Source organism: Schistocerca serialis, chromosome 3, assembly GCF_023864345.2.
Source record: "Schistocerca serialis cubense isolate TAMUIC-IGC-003099 chromosome 3, iqSchSeri2.2, whole genome shotgun sequence".
NCBI classification, from domain to species: Eukaryota; Metazoa; Arthropoda; class Insecta; order Orthoptera; family Acrididae; genus Schistocerca; species Schistocerca serialis.
In genome coordinates, this window is record NC_064640.1 from 88,414,061 (window position 1) to 88,428,773 (window position 14,713).

Genomic DNA, 14,713 nt, shown 5'->3' on the forward strand with positions numbered 1-14,713 from the left:
CCGACCACCGCGCGCGAGGAGATGCCGGAAGCTTCCTTTAGAGGCTATGGCCTATGTTCTTTAAATAGGGTAAATGAATTTGAAAACGAAAAATAAAATGTTGTAAGTTAAGTACTATGACAGCCACGTTTGCCGATACATGCGTGTAAAACTACTTAGGTAGCAGTGGTCTGTATATAGTGCTGTGAAAGAAAACAGAACCTGTTAACGGAAGATAAAAGAGTTTGTAGAATTAATTAATTTTCGAGAATGCTGAATCTAATTCATTTATACTGAAATGTGATTAAAGCTCATGAATAGGGGGGTGATATCTTCGGAATGAAAATTTAAAACCAATATGACTTAGCGAAATCACGAAAGATGGTAATGAATTGTGAATACTGAAAACTTTGGTGAGCATAGGACATATCACTGAAAAGTAATCGTTTTATTTAATATTCAAGAAATATATAAAGTAATCAAGATTTGTGCATGTTAATCTTCCATGCTTGAGAATTTTTAATACGCCAGTCAGAGATAATTCCACTCGCTGTAAACAGTAACCGTTGGTCGGCAGAGCAACCGAAATAAAGTGAGTATATGTGTGGTTAGGCGTGATCTCTGAAAATAAGGTAGCGGAATTTAGTTGTACAAACGAGGTACATAAGATACGCTTGGCCAGAAGATTACGTAAGCTATCGTTCCCTACTATTTCTATAAAGTGATTGCGACGTAACCGCTTTGAGATAATATGTGACAGGACGTCCACATTATCTCAGTGATGACCCTGGAACTGATGGAAATTGTGGGCATCAGAAAGATATAAGAGAAAGTCTTTGGCGAAAACCAAGACATACGAAATAGGAAGACACATCCTGAAGAAAGAAGACACCCGAAAGAAAAGTGAGGCTAGTAAGAGACGAAGAGAAAGCAGTTAACGGTAGCTCAAGAAGAGTCCTTTTAAGGGGGCAGAAAGCGATTTGCTTTGCATTGGTGGAGTTTCTGGGTCGGCGGGTTGAGCGTTCTGCAACATCGACCTGTCGCCCACGCTACGGGATGGTGCCGTAGCAACTTACCGCTGACGCAGAACTACTCCCTTTTAAGGGGGCAGAAAGCGATTTGCTTTGCATTGGTGGAGTTTCTGGGTCGGCGGGTCGACCGTTCTGCAACATCGACCTGTCGCCCACGCTACGGGATCGTGCCGTAGCAACTTACCGCTGACGCAGAACTACTCGCATCGTGACGCAGAGAAACTCGCAGCTGACGCAGTACAGCAAGGCAGTCGACGCACATCGCCGCTTAGAAACAGTACTAACAGACGCCCTCGCAACGACCCTCCCCAACGTTGACCATAAATAGATGCGGCGAGTCAGATTCATAGCTGGAACGTTGATTAATATTCCTTACATTGTGTACGTACTCTGGTGTCAATGTTTAATTTGCTATTGAGGGCAAACTATATCAACAGACCTTATAAAACTTAGCTAGCAGGGTTATGTGTTATGTTATCATCAGCAGTTAATCGTTTGGTGAGTCATAAATTGCGGGAAATGAATAATCGCTTAGCTGCTGGAAATGAGATACAGGAAATATGCAAGAAATGAATAATCGTTTAGCTACAGGTAATGGTAAGATGGACACAGGTCTTAAGGAAAAGAAAGACAGCTTAACTATTAGTAATAGTGAAATAGCAGGGAAGCACGTAAATCTTGATATGTCTTGTTACCTTGTGTCAGATAAAATGGATAAAAGTTTGTGGAAAGAATAAACGTTTTAGAGATAACACTAAAATACCAAAAGATATGGAAACATTTAATCATGATGATGCAATACACCCAAAAGTATTTTTAAAGGAACTTAAGGGTACATTTTTCAGCTCTTAGAATGATGAGAGAAAGATTCAGTCTGTTATGTAACACTTAGAGGGGCTGAGAAATGGGAAATGCGTCACAAATAGAAGTTTACTATATGGAAAGAATTTTGTAGATTATTTAGAAAAACGTATTGGTCTGAGTGTAAACAGGAGGATATTTCCAGTGTCTATTAAAGTTCTAATGGTAATATGGTAAGAAAAGGTAAAAGAATGTATTTAAGTATCGTGGGTTTCACAAACCTAAAAGAAAAGGAGACGTGAAGTGGTATCTAGAATCTCAGATCAGAAGAAAAAGAGAACAGGTAAAAGGTTTCCGGGTTTTTATAAAACGTAAGAAAAAGTTACCAGTGCCGGCCATAGAGGTAAAGGAAGTGGACGAGTCAGCCAGTTTGTGATAAATCTTAGCTAATGCCACTTCTGCAAGGGAGGAATGTAAGAAAGTAACGTCAGGAAGAGTAGACGATAATGCAGATGCCGGAATAATTTATAGTTTCGCTGGGAGACAATACCCTCATTAATGATAATTCGAATTATCTGTGTGTACGATCCCCAACCTAGGGGTGGTTCAAATGGTTCAAATGGCTCTGAGTACTATGGGACTCAACTGCTGAGGTCATTAGTCCCCTAGAACTTAGAACTAGTTAAACCTAACTAACCTAAGGACATCACAAACATCCATGCCCGAGGCAGGATTCGAACCTGCGACCGTAGCGGTCTTGCGGTTCCAGACTGCAGCGCATAGGGGTGGAACTACAGTTTAAGCAAAGTAACTCGTTGTACCTAGTTCATTTGCAAATAGTATGGCCAAAGAGCATTACGCTATGTTACAGATATCCAGAGATTAATTAAAATCTGGCCCTTCCGGTAACGAGTGTATGTATTTTAGTGGCTAAGTGGAGAAAAAGTTTGTCACTGTGGTCTGATATGGATATTAGTTGTGGGAATGCCGCAGATAAGCGGTTCGCTTGAGTACTATCTTGCTGAAGCAAGGAGGTTAAGACAGGAAGTGTGTGAACAGTGGTCGAATAATTGACCCTGGATCAATTAAATGTGGTAAATTAATTTACTATGAACTTGTAACATAGGTAGATAAGTCCACCAAGAATAATGAGAGACCCTACGTGCTATTAGTTAAAACAGAAAGAAGCAAGCATTAGTAGTCATTAAGGAGAAGACGATATCGAGGCTTACTAACCAAATTATTAATATAGTTATCCCGCCCACATCAAGAATTTTCAATGGCCCACTCCACTAACCAAGTAAAAAGCTAATGGGAATGTGAAAAATAGAAACATATAATTTAACCCCTAAAACCGTAGGCATCTTGCAACGATTTCCGAGAAACCAAATTGTTTGACTGTAAATGTTATGAGGAGCAACTAGCTTGTGGTGTAAGTTAACAGTATACACGTAACAGCTTTAATGAGGCAGCAGAAATGCAACAAAAATACTTTTCGAATAGCTCAAAAGCCTTACATCCTAATAGTGGTAGAATTGCGAAACAAACTATATATAGTATTTCATTATCAATTAATAATGTAAGATACGGTTTTGCAAACTGTATTAAGGAAGGGATTACAAAAGAAAAGTAAGCCCATTGACCGAACTGTATAACTACATAAGGTAGAGTAAGCAAAAGACCAAGATGTGTTTAGGAAATATACTAGTTTATGCCAGGTGAATGTTGAGCCTGGAATGAATATAGATCCAAGTCCCAATATTACTTCACAGAAATGATAATATGAAGTTTAATGTAATTTTACTGAGTCATACACATACGTACTTCATAAAACCAGCACAACAAAGTAATTACTCTAACAGCCGGCCGGTGTGGCCGAGCGGTTCTAGGCGCTTCAGTCTGGAACCACGCGACCCTACGGTCGCAGGTTCGAATCCTGCCTCGGGCATGGATGTGTGTGATGTCCTTAGTTTATTTAGGTTTAAGTAGTTCTAAGTTCTAGGGGACTGATGACATCAGCTGTTAAGTCCAATAGCGCTCAGAGCCATTTGAACCATTTTGAAAAAAAAAGACGGATCAGAGCAACCTGTTTAGCTTAGATGCAATGAAACAACATGGGATAAAATTATCTTTCATTTAATTTAAGAATAAAAAAAAGCGACAAATCTTCGTCGCGTCGTAATATATACATTCGTTTTTAGCGTATGAAACTACCGTTATTCAGAGAATATGAGATTAGGAATGTTAGCAACAAGTCCGATAAAAAGAAATGGTTAGACACTATTGATCTACAGCTGAAAAGATGAAGCTTCCACATGATGAAACTGTAAATTAGAGGTAGTCAAAACATTTTAATGTGATGTAGGCGTAGACGGTTAAATGATATTTTACACAAAGAGATCATTGTCCAAGACGGAATGGAAATTCTAATCACGTTAATAATTTTATTAAGGAGTTAAAACATGGTGTTCTACACAATGAGTTATCGCAGCGACGACATAAGGTAAGTGTCCACCTGAGTGTACTAATTTTAAGTATTATGTAAGAAAGAAAATATTTATACTAATTGTGTTAATTTTTTTGAACTACAAATGTGCGTATTTGTGCGTTTCTTATGTTTCAAGAGAGGCGCAGTTGCTCAACGGCAGCCGGAGGGATCTTCGATCTTGCCCGGAATGTTGACGTCACCGGACGTAAACTTCAGAGACGAAGCCACCGTACGCAAGAAAATGTAGGAAGATTCCCTGAGGCGCTATGGGATATGTTATTTAAACAGTATAAACATGTTTCAAAACGAAAAATAAAATATGTAAGTTCAGTTCTACGACAGCCACGCTCGCTGATGTGTGTGTGAAATTACTTACGTGGCAGTAGTCTCAGTGTAGAGTTAAGAAATAAAACAGACTGCGCTTTTGTAAAAGAAGATAAGAGAGATTGTTTAATTCATTATTTTTGGAAAACGTTTAGTCTAATTCATTTATACTGAAATGTGACTGGAGGTCATGAAAAGGGCTGATATTTTCTGAGTGAAAATTTAAAATCCATTACAACGCTGTAGGAAGCTACAACTTAATCTCTTACTTAGCGAAATCATGAAAGATGGTTATGAACTGTGATTACTGAAAATTTCGTCCGCAGCTCGTGATCGTGCGGTAGCATTCTCGCTTCCCGCGCCCGTGTTCCCAGGTTCATTCCCGGCGGAGTCAGGGATTTTCTCTGCCTCGTGATGACTGAGTGTTGTGTGATGTCCTTAGGTTAGTTAGGTTTAGGTAGTTCTAAGTCCTAGGGGACTGATGACCATAGTGCTCAGAGCCATTTGAACCATTTGAACTGAAAATTTCGGCGAGCATAGAATATATCATTGAAAAGTAATCGGTTTATCTATTATTCAAGAATTACCTAAAGTGATCAAGATTTACGCATATTAATTTTCCATACTTGAGAATTTTTAATACTCCAGCCATAGATAATTGCACACGCTGATCTTGGTGTTTAACAGCAATCGTTGGTCGCCATAGTAACCGAAATAAAGTGATAGAGAGAATGTCTGATGCAACTCAGGTAATTATACTTGGAAGGTAATTTCTGAAGAACGAATACCGTTCTGTGCCCACAATTCGACCTCTATAGCGGAATGTACCTGTCTAAATAATAATCCTACTAATCTTCGAATATAGGCTGTAGGAAATAAAATTGCCCCGGATGAGTGGATACTATTGGACGTGAATGTATGTATGCAGCCACTCCCTGTGATGCATACACCAACTGCACTCCCGCCACGTGATCAACACCGGTCAAAGCATTGTGCGGGCTGTATCGGTGTGAGTGGAGCGGTGCGGTGCGAAGTGGACGATGGTACTCACAGTGGAGACGTGGGTGACCGTTGTGGAAAGTTACGTGAAAACAAAGTCGTGGAAACGGTGTGGTCAGTTGTTTGCTGAGAAGTTTAATGGTGTCGAAGTGCCAACAAAAAGTGCCAATGCAATGCTTAGTCCGAAAATGGCGTCTGACAGGATCAGTTTTGAACCAGTCAAAAAACATCCCGAAACGTGCGCACACACCAGAAAATGTGGCTCCAATTCACCAGAAATAGCTTTAGAGTCCTACCAAATCAACGGGACGCCTGTCACAAGCGAGCGGCATATCGCGTTGGTCATGCGAAAGAATAGTCCACCTCGACCTGCACATGCATCCCTACCGAGTGTCTGTTGTTCATGCATTAAAACCAGCAGTTGCTACTCAGCGCCACCAGTTTTGTGAGTGTGGTTTCACCTGATCAACTTACAGAATCACAGGTTCTGGGTAGCCGAGAATCCGTATAACTTCCATGAAACATCGTTGCACCATCAGAAGGTTGGGTTTGTTGTGCAGTGACTGCACGCCGCATTATTGGTCCCAGCTTCTACCATTAGACGCTGCCTTCGATGCGTTACATCGCCAATATTTTGAAACCATTTCTGGCTGCATTAGCGGAGGAGAAGGCCTACTGTCGCTTCCAATAGGATGGAGCAACTGCCCATACAGTCGGCCGAACTATTAGGCACATATACACAGTCTTCACGCCTGACAGAGTTGATAGCAGAGGCCAGTCTGGTCGAGGCCCTAGCTGGCCACCCATATCACCCGATCTGTCCGTGTGCGATCACTTTGCGTGGGGAGCCCTCAAGTCTAAGGTGTATCGAACAGCCCTCGTAGTTTTCAGGAACTGCAGCAGAACATTTCGGCTGAGACCCCAGCAGTTCCAGCAGACCAGCTTCGATCCGTTTTCAGCGACTTGGTGACCAGGGCCCAAAAGTGCCAAGAGATGGGTGATGGTCACTTTCAACACCTGCTATAGTCAGGTTAGTTCTGTATTTCCTTTCCTCTGCTGTAATTCTTTGTACACTGGAACTCTGTTCTCCGGGCCACTTTTATTTGCCCCACCCTGAAATTCTGTGGTTAGGAGTGACCTCTGGAAAGAAGGTAGCGGAACTGAGTTGTGCAAACGAGCTACATAAAATGCGATCGGCCAGAAGATTACGTACGCTGCTGTTCCCTAGTATCATTATAAAGTGATTGCGACGTGATTACTCTGAGGTAATATCTCAGTGGCGACCAATGTGACAGGACGTCAATAAATATCTCAGCTAACTCCGCCTTACTTCACTGTTAGCACTACACATGATAACAGCCAACATTCTCCAGGCATTCACAAAACCGTAATTCTCCCATCTGATTTCCACAGGCTGTAGCGTGATTCATCACTCTAGATCACTCGTTTCCAGTCACCGTTGTCCAGTGGTGGCGCTCTTTACACCACCTCTAGATTTGCTTGAAACTGACTGAAGAAATGTGTGGCTTATGAGAAGCTGCTCGAGCATTAATCTCTTTTTTTTTTTAAACTTCCTAAGTATAATCATTGTGCTTAGATCGACTGCTGGTTGCACTTTGGAATTCAGGAGTAATTCCTTCCGTTGGTTTCATGCGATTTCTTATAACCCCTCTGTCTAATACACTACTGGCCATTAAAATTGCTACACCACGAAGATGACGTGCTACAGACGAGAAATTTAACCGACAGGAAAAAGATACTGTGATATGCAAATGATTATCTTTTCAGAGCATTCACACAAGGTTGGCGCCGGTGGCGACACCTATAAAGTGCTGACATGAGGAAAGTTTCCAACCGATTTCTCATACACAAACAGCAGTTGACCTGCTTTGCCTGGTCAAACCTTGTTTTGGTGCCTCGTGTAAGGAGGAGAAATGCGTACCATCACGTTTCCGACTTTGATAAAGATCGGATTGTAGCCTATCGCGATTGTGGTTTATCGTATAGCGACATTGCTGCTCGCGTTGGTCGATATCCAATGACTGTTAGCAGAATATGGAATTGGTGGGTTCAGGAGGGTAATATGGAACGCCGTGCTGCATCCCAAGGGCCTCCCTCATATCACTAGCAGTCGAGATGACAGGCATCTTATCCGCATGGCTGTAACGGATCGTGCAGCCACGTCTCGATCCCTGAGTCAACAGATGGGGATGTTTGCAAGACAACAACCATCTGTACGAACAGTTCGACGACGTTTGCAGCAGCATGGACTATCAGCTCGGAGACCATGGCTGCGGTTACCCTTGACAATGCACCACAGACAGGAGCGCCTGCGATGGTGTACTCAACGACGAAACTGGGTGCACGAATGGCAAAACGTCATATTTTCGGATGAATCCAGGTTCTGTTTACAGCATCATGATGGTCGCATCCGTGTTTGGCGACATCGCGGTGAACGCACATTGGAAGCGTGTATTCGTCATCGCCATACTGGCGTGGGGTGCCATTGGTTACACGTCTCGGTCACCTCTTGTTCGCATTGACGGCACTTTGAACAGTGGGAGTTACGTTTCAGATGTGTTACGACCCGTGCGTCCACCCTTAATTCGATCCCTGCGAAACCCTACATTTCAGCAGCATAATGCACGACCGCATGTTGGATTTACTGTACGGGCATTTCTGGATACAGGAAATGTTCGACTGCTGCCCTGGCCAGCACATTCTCCAGATCTCTCACCAACTGAAAACGTCTGGTCAATGGTGGCCGAGCCACTGGCTCGTCACAATACGCCAGTCACTACTCTTGATGAACTGTGGTATCGTGTTGAAGCTGCATGGCAGCTGTACGTGTACGCGCCATCGAATCTCTGTTTGACTCAATGCCCAGGCGTATCAAGGCCGTTCTTACGGCCAGAGGTGGTTGTTTTGGGTACTGATTTCTCAGGATCTATGCACCCAAATTGCGTGAAAATGTAATCACATGTCAGTTCTAGTATAATATATTTGTCCAATGAATACCCGTTTATCGTCTGCATTTTTTCTTGGTGTAGCAATTGTAATGGCAAGTAGTGTACAACTACTGCACGGATCCACACGCAACGAGCAGCAACGAACGTTGCACTGTGGAGACGTCGAAGGTGAAAGTGTGTGGCCGTGATTTCCGCTGCCTAGCAACATACGGTCCAAGTTCTATACTTGGGCGGGCGAAAGCCACTCAGTCGTATCTCACGAGTGTGTCTATGGCGCACAGTGGCCGAAAATGAGAAAAATAAAATTGGTAGTGAGCTCATATTCCGGCCTTAATAAAATTAGCACTATAAATTCCCGCTCATAGAAACAGTCTTCGACATTCCATTGTATTTCAGTTTGGCCGATTAAGTACGTATTATTTTCCTTATGAACCACTTGTACATTATTCTAGTAAAAAGTCACATTTGGAATAGCAGCTGCAGTATTTAGTCGTTTGAGCATTTTTGAAACATTTTTAAAAAGTATTGTATTCAGTACAGATTTCTACAAATACGTTATTAATCAACTTTCAGAGCATAACTGTCTCAACATGAACGTATTTTCTACAGATCTGTTACGTACAAACAGTAAAAAAAGAATAAGAAGTAACTACCACACGTCAATATCAATTTTCAGTTCATCCGGTATCTCAGTCGGTGTTGCAAAGAAAGAAATTTCCGTGTTACTGGGAAGTCACCTGTAAAGCAAATTTCACGTGATTGTTAGCAACAGACCGTGACCGAAACAAATGGACGTTCCACTACAGCGCTTGACTGTACGAGACAAATTATTTCAGCAAGCTGAAAGCCACATATCAGGTGGCAGTGTGTGGAGCCAATTACTTTAACAGAAGTTCGAAAGCTGTTTGAATAGTAAGGTATCCTTTTCTGTTGTTGAGAAAACGGAAAAGATGTCATGAGCTCGATACCAGAAAGAATCTGAAGATCTATTCGATACGTTAAAAAGCAGGATGATTGGGGATCCTCGCCGAAGTTAAGTCCAGCTGAGCTATCACAAACAGTCCAATGAGTTTCCCAGCTTCAGGAAAATTGGACATTTCCTAGGTTGTAAAAGGCTTTCCATCCTCAAGCCCATTCAGGGAAAAAATAAGTAAAAGGATTTAAAATGCAGAATCTGCAGATAGACTTGTGGGAAATGAATGTGTGGCTGTTATTTTTCACACTGTATTATGAAGAGGACAATATTAATGGTACGGAAATTGGCCTAACACAGCGGTTTGCTATTTTATTGGTCATATTGGACTACTTATTTGACTTTTACAGTTTGTATAACAAATTGGTAATTACCATGGTTTGATGTCCCAAGAACCAATTTTTCTACAAAATAATCATGTTTATTTCCGATTTTGTCCGCCATATTGGTTGTGCCATTTTGAATTTTTCAACTTTGATATCAGATTCGTTATCTGCAGGGCCGAAACCCTATTATGCCTATATGTGTGGACAGTGGGACTGACCTCAGAGCCGGAGTTCTGCTGGTGGTGCTGCAGCTTGGCCAGCAGCTGCTCCAGGCGGTCGTACTCGTCGCGCAGGCCCCAGATCTCCCGCCGCAGCTGTTCGTTCTCGCGCCTCAGCTTCTTGATATCGTTCTGCCCTGGTGAAAACAGCCGTTGTTACTTGCAATTGTAAGCGTTTGTTTTTTAGGAACTAACCTAAACGACTTTCTACACAAGCAAGGAGAATCGGAAGAACTTGACTCACAGAAGAGCCAGTCGTAATAAAAACACGGTCTCGAAGAAAGACACTGAGGTGGCAAAAGTCATGAAGTACCTCCTAATATCGTGTTCGACCTTCTTTTCCCTGGCGCAGTGTAGCATCTCGATGTGACATGGACTCAACAAGCCGCTGGAAAGCCCCTGCGGAAATACTGAGCCGGGCTGTGTCTGTAGCCATCCATAATTGCGAAAGTGTTAACGGTGAAGGGTTTTGTGCACGAACTGACCTCGCGATTATGTCCCATAAATGTTTGGTGGAATTCGTGTCCAGCGATTTGGATGGCCTAATCATTCGCTCGAATTCTCCAGAATGTTCTTCAAACCAATAGCGAACAACTGTGTCCCAGTGACATGTCACACTGCCAGCAATAAAAATTCCAATGTTGTTTGGGAACATGAAGTCCATGAATGGCTGTAAATGGTCTCTAAGTAGCCGAAAATATCCATTTGTAGTCAATGATATGTTCAGTTGGACCGGAGGACCCAGTTCATTAGGTGTAAACACAGCCCACACTATTATGGAGCCACCAACTTGGGTCCATGGCTTCGTGGGGACTGCACCACACTCAAATCCTATTATCAACTCTTAACAACTGAAATCGGGTCTCCTCTGACCTGGCCACTGTTTCTCAGTCATCTAGGGTCCAACCGACGTGGTCACGAGCCCAGGAGAGGTGCTGCAGGCGATGTCGTGTTGTTAGCAAAGGCATTTGCGTCGGTCATCTGCTGCCATAGCCCATTAATGCCAAATTTTGCCGCATTGTCCTAACCGTTACGTTCGTCGTACGTCCAGCAGTGATCCATGTGGTTATTTCACGCGGTGTTGCTTGTCTGTTAGCGCTGATAACTCTACACAAACGCTGCTGTACTCGGTCGTTAAGTGAAGGCCATCGACCACAGCGTTGTCCGTGGTGAAGGGTAATGCCTGAAATTTAGTATTCTCGGCACACTCTTGACACTGTGAATCTCAGAATATTAAATTCCCTAGCGATTTCCGAAATGGCATGTCTCATGCTTCTAGCTCTAACTTCCATTCCGCTTTCAAAGTCTGTCAATTCTCGTCGTGTGGTCATAATCACGTCGGACCCTTTTCACATGAATCACCTGAGTACAAATGGCCGGCCGAAGTGGCCGTGCGGTTAAAGGCGCTGCAGTCTGGAACCGCAAGACCGCTACGGTCGCAGGTTCGAATCCTGCCTCGGGCATGGATGTTTGTGACGTCCTTAGGTTAGTTAGGTTTAACTAGTTCTAAGTTCTAGGGGACTAATGACCTTAGCAGTTGAGTCCCATAGTGCTCAGAGCCATTTGAACCATTTTAGTACAAATGATAGCTCCTCCAATGCACTGTCCTTTTATATCTCGTGTACGCTATACTACCGCCAAGAGTATATGTGCACATCGCTATCGCATGACTTTTGTCACCTCAGTTTATTCTGCTACGCAAGTATGGGCACATAGTTGGGTGATCAGGAGTACGGTGTGTTGTTCAGTTGCAGACAATGTTGTTGTTACTATCGCTAGAATGTGCAGTTAAGGCGACGATTCGAGAGCGTTATGCTATTTTCCTCCTCGCTGGAATAAGCAACATACAAGATATACCACATGAACTATAGAGCGGTGAGAGCAGAGTACACATATCCCTTCAAAGAAACAACGCCCCAGCTCCTAAACAGGATAGAGGAAGGAAAGAGCACTATATGATGTAGGGGAAGTGAAGTCTTCTGCCAAAGAAATTAGTTAAGGGATGTATAAATTAAATATGAAAGATATGAGAATTCAGTTCCTGGCACTGGCATCAATTTCTTCCATAGTGGGAGGCTGGAACAGGATGAACTCACCCTCCTGGGACCGAGTGATTAGCTACTTGAATGGGAAATGAAGACTTGGAGGTCTGGAAAGCTGATAATGGCTAGGAAAGCGATGTGTTGACTCCATACCCCTCCGTTCAACACCTTGACGTCGTACAGTACACGATTACGAGGATGCCAGTCAACATCGCATGGTCGCCTGGGCCTGCTCGCAGAGTTCCTTTACTAAAACCAGTAGAGAAAAACATAAGACAACCGGAAATAAAGTTATAAACAGTGGCAGAAATAGACCAAAACAAGAGATGATGCAGCTTTAATTGTAGTGATCGGGAGTTGGAAATAACCGCAGGTCAGATACAACAGTAGAACGACATGAACATAGGGAGAGTACGGACGACATCTTTTCTCCATGTCTATTAGAATGCTTTCTTTCTCGTAGCTTGTGCGTAGTTATTAAATCCCAGAAAAAGGCATAATGGAATTTCTCCCAGATAAGGATGGAATGAGAAAGTGAAACGGATGAAGCACAACACTACTACCAACTCTGGCGATAATTTTACATTAAAGGCAACAAGATAAGCAATGAAGACAGACTGATCTCTCGGATGGTCTTAAGTTAAATATAAGTTTCATACAATAATTTGTCATGCCAATGTTGCCTAATAACTACGGTATTCACAATACTATAACGTTACCTCATAGCCCAGTAGAGGACATTTTTAACCTAATCTCACTCCACTTTATCGTTACTGTACTTTAACAGTTTTAATAACAATTAGGTGCTCTCAATTGATCATAGCTGTGTTTTTAATGATGACTTTTCTCTTGCACTTATTTTATCAATAACACGACTTGTCTGTTGACATTCCGCTGACTGGCTGCTGCCTGTGGCGCCGTGCTCGCAAGCTAACGTTTGCCGCAGCGTTAGTCTTCTTCTATTTTAGCATCGTTGGATCAAACAGATACATCGTTTATTGCATATTGCCTATTTAAGTGTATAAATGTGACACGAATATATATAAGTTTTATACCACGAGTACCGAACTGAGTGCTCAACACTCAGCCTCAGGGCGAGACAATTAGGCGAGAAAATTAGGCGAGAAAATTACGAGCAGTTAGCACATATCGTGATTAAAACCGTGAAAAGATGAATTACACTGACGTGAGTGTTTACAGAGTAATGAGGATTTCATTAGGACGTTGACAATCGGTTGGAAATCTTTATTAATTTAGCTGTGATGTGCTGGAAGAATTTTTCTGCAATATGAAGTACCGAAAACTAAATTATGTACTATGACCACTGCAGTCCAAGATGCGCATTTTTAGTATCAGAAATATTACTATATTAACGACGTTTACTAGAACATGTATGTAATAGAATATTTTCACCAGAATTTCAGTATGTTTGAGTAGAATACGGTTAGGAGAGGCAGGGGTAGGAGACTGCAATCAGTGAATTTCAGGCATTGTTCAAATAACAAAACATCATTCGTGTATCTGTAGGAAGTGGGAACCAGTGTTGCAGTTTACAAAGAAGACAGACACCTATTCAACAAATATTAGGGCGCTTTCAACTGTTACAGAGCAATTGTCCAACAAGTGACACTCGTAATACGCCGAATGCATTGGTGTAAGTTACACAATGCTTAGCGTGTCGTAACAGAACTGTATATCAGAAGAGTCTTGGTCCCCACTCTAAGGAGCGTGGAGTAGTTACTTTGTTGTCAAGCTGCAGTAACTTCACCACTTCCAGGGAGATAGGCCGAGTCGCTCACGGTTTCATCGTGTGCCTAGCTAAAATAAACCGCAGTGCGTCCCGTTCTACTGTTCTCCCGGCATTCTCGGAGCACCTGCTTGGAGAGACCTCAAGTTCAACAGTTGGTGTGCGGACTGACGTCGTCTGTAGGAGTGGAAACTAAACGAAATGAACTAACATTTTTATTCATTTCACCTTTATCGTAGCCTGAGCTTGTAGTAATTCATGTCATTACCAGATATTTTTTGGCAGGAAGAGCTTCAGAAAGAGAGAGTTCATAATGTCACAGTACCGAGCTACCGTGCGGTGTGGGCCGTTGATAGATCGGCAAGCACACTTCGTAGATGTTGTCCGACACACTACCCGCTCATGGTTGGTTGTTTTGGGGAAGGAGACCAGACAGCGTGGTCATCGGTCTCATCGGATTAGGGAAGGATGGGGAGGGAAGTCGGCCGTGCCCTTTCAGAGGAACCATCCCGGCATTTGCCTGGAGTGATTTAGGGAAATCACGGAAAACCTAAATCAGGATGGCCGGACGCGGGATTGAACCATCGTCCTTCCGAATGCGAGTCCAGTGTCTAACCACTGCGCCACCTCGCTCGGTACCCGCTCATGAAGCCTTAATGTAATTATTACGTTTCCATTGCTTCACGAGCACTACAGTTTTATCTAACTGCGGGGTGATTTACAATATTAGAAGCGTAGCACGCTTTTGTACTCAGTAGTGCCTATTGATTTTCTTTATCTGTAGAAAATTCGCTTCTTATTCGAATAAAGAAAGAG

General features: G+C 42.7%; 1 protein-coding gene across 1 annotated transcript in view; it reads right to left on the reverse strand.

The window, feature by feature from the left end:
* LOC126471531 (retrotransposon-like protein 1) overlaps positions 1-14,713 on the reverse strand; it is a 304,834-nt gene that overhangs the window by 168,498 nt on the left and 121,623 nt on the right. The window contains exon 2 of the mRNA XM_050099759.1: positions 10,109-10,245. Within this exon, the coding sequence (XP_049955716.1) occupies positions 10,109-10,245 (137 nt within the window). The remainder of the gene's footprint in view (positions 1-10,108; positions 10,246-14,713) is intronic.